Below are 9886 nucleotides of genomic sequence, written 5' to 3' on the forward strand. Positions count from 1 at the left end.
ACTGTGTGTGATATACATACGAATGGAAATGTTTCTCTGGGATTCACCGTGTGGGATGTACATACCTACGGAAATGATTTTCTCGGATTATCATGTGGGATGTACATACCTACGGAAATGATTGGGTTTCGATGCCTTGCCCGATCGCACATGGCCCCAACCTGTGTCCGAGGAGGGCCTATCCTCGACGATATTTGGGTCATGTGGGAAGGACCCCCTTATCGCCCACACTCACTTGGCGACGGTTCCAAATGCCATCGTGGAAAGGGGTTAAAAACCGTTTCTTTAGCACCGACGCGCACTAGTGTAAAGTCATCATCAACAAAACCCAAGGTTAGTTCATCCCTCTTAAGGGGGTTATCACATCTAGGGGGAGCTTTACTCTAAGAATTGAGCTAAAGCAACTCTAATGGTGTGAACACAACAATGCTTTATGTAAAAGTGGTAACCCCACTTGTGCTTAAATGATGAGTATGACCTACAATCAAATGTTCTCATTTGATTCCTTAGTCAATATACTCATATATAGATGGCCTTGTCATCACCAATTGCTTGATAGATGCTAGAGTGTTTGTGCATGCTTTGCCACATATTTCATTTGCCATCTTATTGTGTGAGCATGTTGATTGCATGTTTTTCTCATTCAAGGACATCAATTTGTTGTTTGGATTGTTTGGTATTTTTTGACAAACGGATGGACAATAATGCCTAAGAACTTCCTTTAGCTGTCTATGCTCTTCTCGTCTCAAACTCTATTCATCCCACATCACAATGTTTGATCAAGTCAGATTCGAACCCTCTGGGTGATGAGTAATCGGAGTCACCGATTCGACATAGACTTAAACTTCCAAAACCTCTCTGTGTATTTTGGTCAGACCGATTCATCCCTTTATATCATACCGAGTTCATTGAGTTGATCTAGGTTTTCAATCTCGGTGCAACCGATTAGAATCATTCGGTCACACCGAGGCGCAACAACCGATTGTGATTCTGCATGTCGTTGCCACTGAGTTGTTCCACTCGGTCTCACCGACAGCGCCAGGATATACATACCCACAGGTAAAATTTTGGAAATTCCTCCAAAACCTTTTCTCCCGTGCGTGTCCTGCTCTGCGACTTGTCTCTCCGGATCATCTCCTCATCGCCAGCGACCTCCCGCCGCTGGTCTCCGCCACCGGTCTCCGCCGCCGTCAATGGGAATCTTCATCACCGTTGCCGCCGTAGCGAGCTCATCGCCAAGTTAGGGTATGAGTTCGATCCTTTGTGCAATCTTTACCTCCGATTCATAGCACAAAGTCAATGCCATGATTCTTACCACGTATGAGATTATCCTATCCAGCAAAAACTCCCTTTAGATTAGTTTTGATTCGAAAATTTAGGGTTAGGTTTCTGCCAAACTCATCTTGGACTGACCGAATTGTAGAAATCGGTCTCACCAATTTGGCTTAGGCCATTGCACTTGTAACTTTTGGTCTGACGAAGACTTGCAAATCAGTGTGACCAAGTTCAATTCTCAGTGAAACCATAGAAATCTCGGACTCACTGAACTGTGTCTCGATCTGACCGATGTGACTAGTTCAGACTCCAATATTGCTTCGGTGGCACCGATTTTAACAAATCCGTGTCTCTGAAATGCTTTCTGTAGAAAACTAAAACTAAGTTTTTGAATCAATTGTTTTGCGAAATCTCTGCACTTTGTGATGCTCATCCACTCTACCTCATCTACATCTATTCATAGGGTCAGCTTTCAGTTTGTAGTGTCAGAAATGTCTGATCAGAGTGACAACCAGAACAAGTCCGAGGAGCAAGTTAACATGAGTGAGGGCACTAGTCCCTCTGACAGCTATGATGAGGGTAGCATAAGTACTCCTAGCAACCTAAGGCTGCTACTAGGCAGAGGAAGAAGAGCAACTAAGACTCTGAAGATGAGGATTATGTTGCTGCTAAGGAGGAGGTCAGCTCCAAGAAGAAAGTGGTTAAGAAGGAATTTGGCACAGCTGCTTCAACAAAGCCTGGTTTGAACAAGAAGGCTCCTGCCAAGAGAGTGCCCATGTCAAAGGCCAGAGCCTCAACTCTTGAAGCCTCCAAATCAACTGTTGAAGAGGCTGCTAGTGAAGGCAAGATGAGGAAGGAAAGAGACAAGAAAACCATGGCCAGAGCTATTGGCAAACCCTTAATGATGATTCAATCTGATGAGGAAGAAGAGGATGCTGCACCAGCATCAAAGACTCATAAGCTACTGGGGTATGCCATCAAGTCTGGGGTTGTTCCTTCAAAGCCCAGGACTAACCCCAAAGCTACTTGTCTAGCCACCAAGTTTGCACCAAAGAGGATCACCAGAAATATTCCTGCTGCTGAGAAGAACAAGGCCCTAGTGCTTGAAATTGAAGAAGAAGAAGAGGAAGATGGACTCAGAAATTTAAAGCCCAAGATCCCTGATCACGATGATACACATCCAGTGGCTGAAAACATGAAGATAAGGAAAGATGCAGGTCTAAGACTGTGGAGACAGTCAGATCCTTATGCCTCAAGAAGAAGAACTATTGTAGATTACAGGTTCCACTCTAAGGAACAGCAGGACTTCCTATGAGACCGTGCTCGTGGACAAGAAGCCCATTGTATGTGACATGAAGTGGGTTGACTGGAAGTACATCAACAACAATGAAGAACACTTCCCTAGAGTTCATGAGAGCTTCAGGATGAATGGAGTTGATGCCTTTGTGGGTCAGAAATTGACCAAGTGGAATGATGAGCTCATTATGCAGTTCTATTTAGTAGCTCATTTCTACCCAGATGGCAGAACTGTTTGGATGTCTGAAGGAACAAGATATCAGTCAACTGTTGCAAAGTGGGCCAAGCTAATCAATGCTCCCAAAGAGCATGAGTATGACACAGATGTGTATGCCAAGCCAAGATGACACAGATGTGGGGACCTCGGTCTCACCGAGATGGCATTGCAAACTCTTTGTTTCCCTTCGTAATGTTTCGGTCTAACCGAGATGAGCGATTGGTCCCACCGAGTTTGCAATGCAGACTCTTTGTTTCCTTTTCATAACATTTCATTCTCACCAAAATGAGCGATCGGTCCAACCAAGTTTTCCTGACCAACTCTCTGTTTGCCTATTATAGAAGTCGGTCTCACCGAGTTCATGTGATCGGTCTCACCGAGATTACGTTATGCCCTAACACTAACAAAATCGGTCCCACTAAGTTGACATGTCGGTCCCACCGAAAAGCCTAACATTCACATTTTGAACTAAATCGGTCTGACCGAGTTTCAGTATTCGCTCCCACCGAGTTTGGTAAGTTGTGTGTAAGAGTTAGATTTTGTGTGGAGGCTATATATACCCCTCCACCAATCCTCCATTCGTGAGGAGAGCCATCAGAACGTGCCTACACTTCCACTACTCATTTTCTGAGAGAGAACCACCTACTCATGTGTTGAGACCAAGATATTCCAATCCAACCACAAGAATCTTGATCTCTAGCCTTCCGCAAGTTGTTTTCCACTCAAATCCTCTTTCCACCATATCCAAATCTGTGAGAGAGAGTTGAGTGTTGGGGAGACTATCATTTGAATCACAAGAGCAAGGAGTTCATCATCAACACACCATCTAATACCTTTTGGAGAGTGGTGTCACCTAGATTGGTTAGGTGTCACTTGGGAGCCTCCGTCAAGATTGTGGAGTTGAACCAAGGAGTTTGTATAGGCAAGGAGATCGCCTACTTCAAGAAGATCTACCCTAGTGAGTCAAGTCCTTCATGGGCGATGGCCATGGTGGGATAGACAAGGTTGCTTCTTCGTGGACCCTTCATGGGTGGATCCCTCCATGGAATCCCTTCATGGGTTGATGTCTCCATCAATGTGGATGTACGATAGCACCACCTATCGGAACCAAGCCAAAATCTCCATGTCTACATTGCATTTGCTCCATCTAAACTCCTCCCCTTTACCTTGAATTGAAATTATTTACATTCTGCTGCTATACTCTTGGAATTGCATGTGTAGGTTGATTGCTTGACTTGTGATAAGTTGCTACAATATACCAAGACTTAAAATTGGGAAAAGGGTAGATTTTTATTTGGTCAAGTGATCTAATCCCCCCTCTAGACATACTTTCAATCCTACAAGTGGTATTAGAGCTTTGGTCTCCATTTGCCTTGATTTCCATAGCTCTGGTGATCATAGCCTTGGTTTCACAACCTGGGGGAGTATGGCGTCTAGCGAGGGAAACTACCACCGTAGAGGTCCTCACTTTCATCGTACTAATTTTGCTAGTTGGAAGCATAATATGAAAATGCATATTCTTGGACATAACCCCGCCATTTGGGCTATTGTGTGTATTGGCTTGCAAGGTGAATTCTTTGATGGGAGAGAACCGAATCGTGAAGCTACCGTAGAAGGATTGAAGATGCTGCAATACAATGCTCAAGATTTGTGATATCCTCTTCAACGGATTGTGCCCCGAAGAATTCAATAAAATCATCCGTCTTGAGAATGCAAAGGAAATTTGGGATGTGCCGACATGTTTAAGATTGAAAAAAAGATAAGTGTATTACAGGGAGGGACTAAAGAAGTCAGAGGCGGACTCGGCTTGGATTCGGCGCCTCTCAAGGACCAGGACGACGCCGTCCTCTGGTTGGGATGGAGGAACTAGAGAGCAGGAGGGACGGTGGTGCTGAAGGGAGCCCAGGCAGGGGTAGCGGAGTCACCGACAAACGTAAGCTGTCAGAGTGGCTACCCCCACTCTTGGCGTGTCATGGGTTGCTCCTACCTCCTGCACCACTGCCGTTCGACAATCCCGTCGCGGCAGCCATACCGGACACCATGCTCTCCGAGGGACTTCCCACAAAGAGCACGGTTGTCCCCCAGCGGCCGTGATATCAGAAGCCACCATGCGCCCACAAGACATGAATAGGAGCAAAGAACCATCCTACATGGTGAGAGGATGGCGCCCAGGAGGAGTTAGGTTCGCCTCCACTAATGGCGAATCTCCTCCGTGACTCCTCCCCAGCGTCGCGAAGAGAAGAAGAATGGGGAGCGATCGAATGTCGCACGCCATGCCCTCCTCAAGCTCGACATGGTGTCGTTCGCATCCCCTCCCACTAAAGCCATGGCCGCAGGCGGCCCGAAGGCAGGCACGCCGGGGTTGCCACCCCCGGCATTGTCGCCGCACCGCCCGAGTTCCCTTTTCAGATCAAGGGACGGCTCCAAGATGGGGCCCAGGGCGCGGCCCCAAGTTCTTTCTCTCAACATGACCAGCAGAAGACAGAAGAAGAAGAAGAATGCGAGGATGAGTGACTCCGCCCTCCTCCGCCCCCTTTTTATAGGCGGGGGGGGGGGGGGGGGGACTCCCTCAACAGGCGTCCTTCATCCTCCTCCGCCAATTCAAGACGACCGGGCCCTCGCCTTGATGCTCTCCCGCCCCACGCGCCCCAGTTACCTACCCCGCACGATGCATGCAGCATACATGGCCAAGGATAAGGGCGTGGTGGGAAGAGTGAATTGGCAGTTTCTACCCCGTGCATTAAAGTCAATCGCGAGCCATTACTTGAGCGGCCCCACCACTATTGGATTTACACGACACGCAGAGATACCGGAAACTGTCCTGAAATCAAGAGTAATGAAGAAGCAAAGAAGACTTTAAAATACCAGCCTCTTCAGCCAGCCCCGCATGTGCACTTATTAGGCCCGACCCTGACGATGCTCAGCAGCGCGTTCAGGGCAGGCCTAGGGTCTTTTGTCGGTGCAAAAAAAACCTAGGTATTTTGCCCTAACTGTGCACAGGCACAGGAACAAGATTCAAGCACCAGCCCAAGCCAGAGTATGAGGAACCAAGAGCATCGAAGGATCAACATGCAGATCAGAGAGACCAAGATCAAGTCGGAGAAGCAAGAAATGATCTGAGGAAAGTCCTCCCTTGACGGGTAGGGGAGCCCAGCAAGGGGCGAGACCACACTTAGAAGTGGACAGCCAAGGCATCCTGGCAGGGCCTGCCAGGGCTCACGAAGGCAAAACCACCTCACTAGCCACTCCACCACGACCCACGTCGTCGATCAGTGCGGTGTGAAGCCACGAAGTGATTAATTGGCAGCCATTTTTCTACAGGAGAAACCCACAAATGACACCCGTCCTATGATGTGTCAAGCAAGTAGGTGTGCAACTGGCAAGATAGCCCGACAAGCCTTGCCGGGCGACCAACGATGTGAGGTTGGGCGCTGCATTTAATGCGCTATGTCAGCCCGCAAAGTTAGGTATGATAGCACTGTTTGCTATCTTATCAGCGTATAATGACTACTTTGCCACTGTGGTAACCCCTTGATCTACAAAAGGAGGTGCATGGCAACCGTAGAAAGGGTTAGAAGGTTGGATAACCCACACACCCATACGCGTGTAGTCGCTGCTGCCCTAAGGCAACCCCTGCCAGGCAAGTGTACTACGCTTCACCACCACCTTTCCACCATCAATCCACCAAAGCAGGATTAGGGTTTTACGCCTCACGGCGGCCCGTGTCAGCGTTCAGGGAATGGGGGTACCCATACTTTCCTGCCTACGGCCCATGGCGTGGCTCCATCAACGGCCTGGTATGAGCCGGCTTCAACATCGATAGCTCAAGACCCCCGCGAGGGGCCAAGCCTCGCGAGGTGGATGACACCAAGACCTCCTCGTGGGGCGGCCTCCCCAAGCTGGCTCCAATGGAGGAGAGATATCTATGCAAGGTGCACCTCACGAGGTTCAGATGACGTCAGCCATGACGACCAAGGCCACGCGGGCGCCAGCGGGCGCAGCGTACCAGTTTCCTCTTTAGTGCTAAGGAGGCAAGCGCAAGCATGAAGTCCCAAGGAATCAAGCAAAGGTTTCCATTCCAGTGCAACAAGACCAAGGCTGCTAGGATGGCAGAATGGAGGTCATCGCCGAGCCCACCGTGGTGTCACAACTAGAGGCTTTTGCAGGCGAAGACTACTTTTGTCAAGATAGCATGTACTAGTTGTCTCCCTTCAATTTTGGCCATTGTGGGATCCCTTGCCGCCTTCATTTGGGAAGAGGACCAAGGCCACTATAAATAGGACCGAGCCACCACCATAGAGGGGGACGAATTCGCATCATCCACACACCCACCATCTCATCGAGCTGAAGGACACCTCTCCTGTAGAGTTTGTTCTCCACTATACTAGTTCATCCTCAGCCCCCCGAGGCCAATCCACCACAAAGCAGTAGTAGGGTTTTACAGCGCAAGGTGGCCCGAACCTAGGTAAACTGTTGTGTCTCTTATTCATTCGGTTCGTCGAGCTAAGCTGTGAGATTAGCGAGCAGGCAGAATGGGGACGACGAGTTCTTGTCACGCACCCTAGAGTTCAAACCTCTCAAGGGTTTGCGAAACCATAAATCCGACATTTGGCTCGCCAGGTAGGGGTGCGTCGGAGCCTCTCCTCTTCCAGCCGATCAGCCACCACTCCACTGCTTCCATGGCTGACGCCCGTCGAGCCCGCGCTGAGCGTTGGGCTACCCTGGCCACTCATGTTGCCTAAACGACGCCCGAAGGCGGGCCTCCTCGCCGTTCTCTGTCGCCCGCTGCCAACGCCGCCACCTGCCCGGCAGGGCACGAGCAACAAGCTTCGTCACTGCACCCCTCCGTGTGGCGTGATGGATGCACCGCCATCCAGTCGCTGACTCCGGCCGGTTAATCGTCCCATGCTTGTTGCGGCCCAGCGGACGCGTGCTACCTCTTGAGCATGTGTTGGTTTTCCCTTGAAGAGGAAAGGGTGATGCAGCAAAGCAGCGTAAGTATTTCCCTCAGTTTTTGAGCACCAAGATATCAATCCAGTAGGAGACCACGTGCGAGTCACCTCGTACCTACACAAACAAATAAGAACCTCGCAACCAACGCGATAAAGGGGTTGTAAATCCATTCATGGCCACATGCAAGAGTGAGATCTGATAGAGATAATAATAATAAGATAAATATTTTTGGTATTTTTATGATATAGATTGAAAGTAAAGATTGCAAAACAAAATAGATTGGAAACTTGTATGATGGAGAATAGACCCGGGGGCCATAGGTTTCACTTGTGGCTTCTCTCAAGATAGCATAAGTATTACAGTGGGTGAACAAATTACTGTTGAGCAAATGATAGAAAAGCAAATAATTATGAGAATATCTAGGTATGATCATGTATATAGGCATCACGTCCGTGACAAGTAGACCGACTCCTGCCTGCATCTACTACTATTACTACACACATCGACCTCTATCCAGCATGCATCTAGAGTATTAAGTTCATAAGAACGGAGTAACGCTTTAAGCAAGATGACATGATGTAGAGGGATAAAATCATGCAATATGATATAAACCCCATATTTTTATCCTCGATGGCAACAATACAATACGTGTCGTTTCCCCTACTGTCACTGGGATCGAGCACCGCAAGATTGAACCCAAAGCTAAGCACTTCTCCCATTGCAAGAAAGATCAATCTAGTAGGCCAAACCGAACTGATAACTTGAAGAGACTTGCAAAGATAACCAATCATGCATAAAAGAATTCAGAGAAGATTGAAATATTGTTCATAGAAAGTCTTGATCATAAACCCAAAATTCATCGGATCTCGACAAACACACCGCAAAAGAAGATTACACCGAATAGATCTCCAAGAAGATCGAGGAGAACTTTGTATTGAGATCCAAAGAGAGAGAAGACATCTAGCTAATAACTATGGAATCGAAGGTCTGAGGTAAACTACTCACACATCATCAGAGGGGCTATGGGGTTGATGTAGAAGCCCTCGGTGATCAATGCCCCCTCCGACGAAGCGCCGGAAAAGGCCCGAAGATGGGATCTCACGGTTACAGAAGGTTGCGGCGGTGGAATTAGGTTTTTGTGGTGCCCTCTAATGTTTTCAGGGTACGTAGGTATATATAGGAGGAAGAAGTAGGTCGGTGGAGCCACGAGGGGCCTACGAGGGTGGAGGGCACGCCCAGGGGGGTAGGCGCGCCCCGTGCCTCGTGGCCTCCTCGTTGATTGCTTGGCGTCCACTCCAGGTCCTCTGGATCACGTTTGTTCCAAAAATCACGCCCCCGAAGGTTTCATTCCGTTTGGACTCCGTTTGATATTCTTTTTCTACAAAACACTGAAATAGGCAAAAAAATAGCAATTTGGGCTGGGCCTCCGGTTAATAGGTTAGTCCCAAAAATAATATAAAAGTTTATAAATAAGCCCATTAAACATCCAAAACAGAATATATAATAGCATGGAACAATCAAAAATTATAGATACGTTGGAGACATATCAAGCATCCCCAAGCTTAATTCCTGCTCGTCCTCGAGTATGTAAATGATAAAAACAGAATTTTTGATGCGGAGTGCTACTTGGCATAATTTTAATGTAATTCTTCTTAATTGTGGTATGAATATTCAGATCCGAAAGATTCAAGACAAAAGTTCATATTGACATAAAAACATAATACTTCAAGCATACTAACAAAGCAATTATGTCTTCTCAAAATAACATGGCTAAAGAAAGTTATCCCTACAAAATCATATAGTCTGGCTATGCTCTATCTTCACCACACAAAATATTTAAATCATGCACAACCCCGATGACAAGCCAAGCAATTGTTTCATACTTTTGACATTCTCAAAACTTTTTTCAATCTTCACGCAATACATGAGCGTGAGCCATGGATAGAGCACTGTAGGTGTAATAGAATGGTGGTTGTGGAGAAGACGAGAAGGGGGAAGATAGTCTCACATCAACTAGGCGTATCAACGGGCTATGGAGATGCCCATCAATAGATATCAATGTGAGTGAGTAGGGATTGCCATGCAACAGATGCACTAGAGCTATAAGTATATGAAAGCTCAACAAAAGAAACTAAGTGGGTGTGC

The 9886-nt window shown here is 47.5% G+C and overlaps 1 protein-coding gene across 1 annotated transcript in view; it reads left to right on the forward strand.

Moving 5' to 3' along the window:
- Window positions 1-2918, forward strand: part of LOC125507536 (pectin acetylesterase 3-like) — a 6387-nt gene extending 3469 nt beyond the window's left edge. Inside the window, exons 6-7 of the mRNA XM_048672088.1 lie at window positions 1949-2244; window positions 2579-2918. Coding sequence (XP_048528045.1) covers window positions 1949-2244; window positions 2579-2918 — 636 coding nt within the window. The remainder of the gene's footprint in view (window positions 1-1948; window positions 2245-2578) is intronic.
- The last annotated feature ends 6968 nt before the right edge of the window (window positions 2919-9886 follow it).

Source organism: Triticum urartu, chromosome 5, assembly GCF_003073215.2.
Source record: "Triticum urartu cultivar G1812 chromosome 5, Tu2.1, whole genome shotgun sequence".
Lineage (NCBI taxonomy): Eukaryota > Viridiplantae > Streptophyta > Magnoliopsida > Poales > Poaceae > Triticum > Triticum urartu.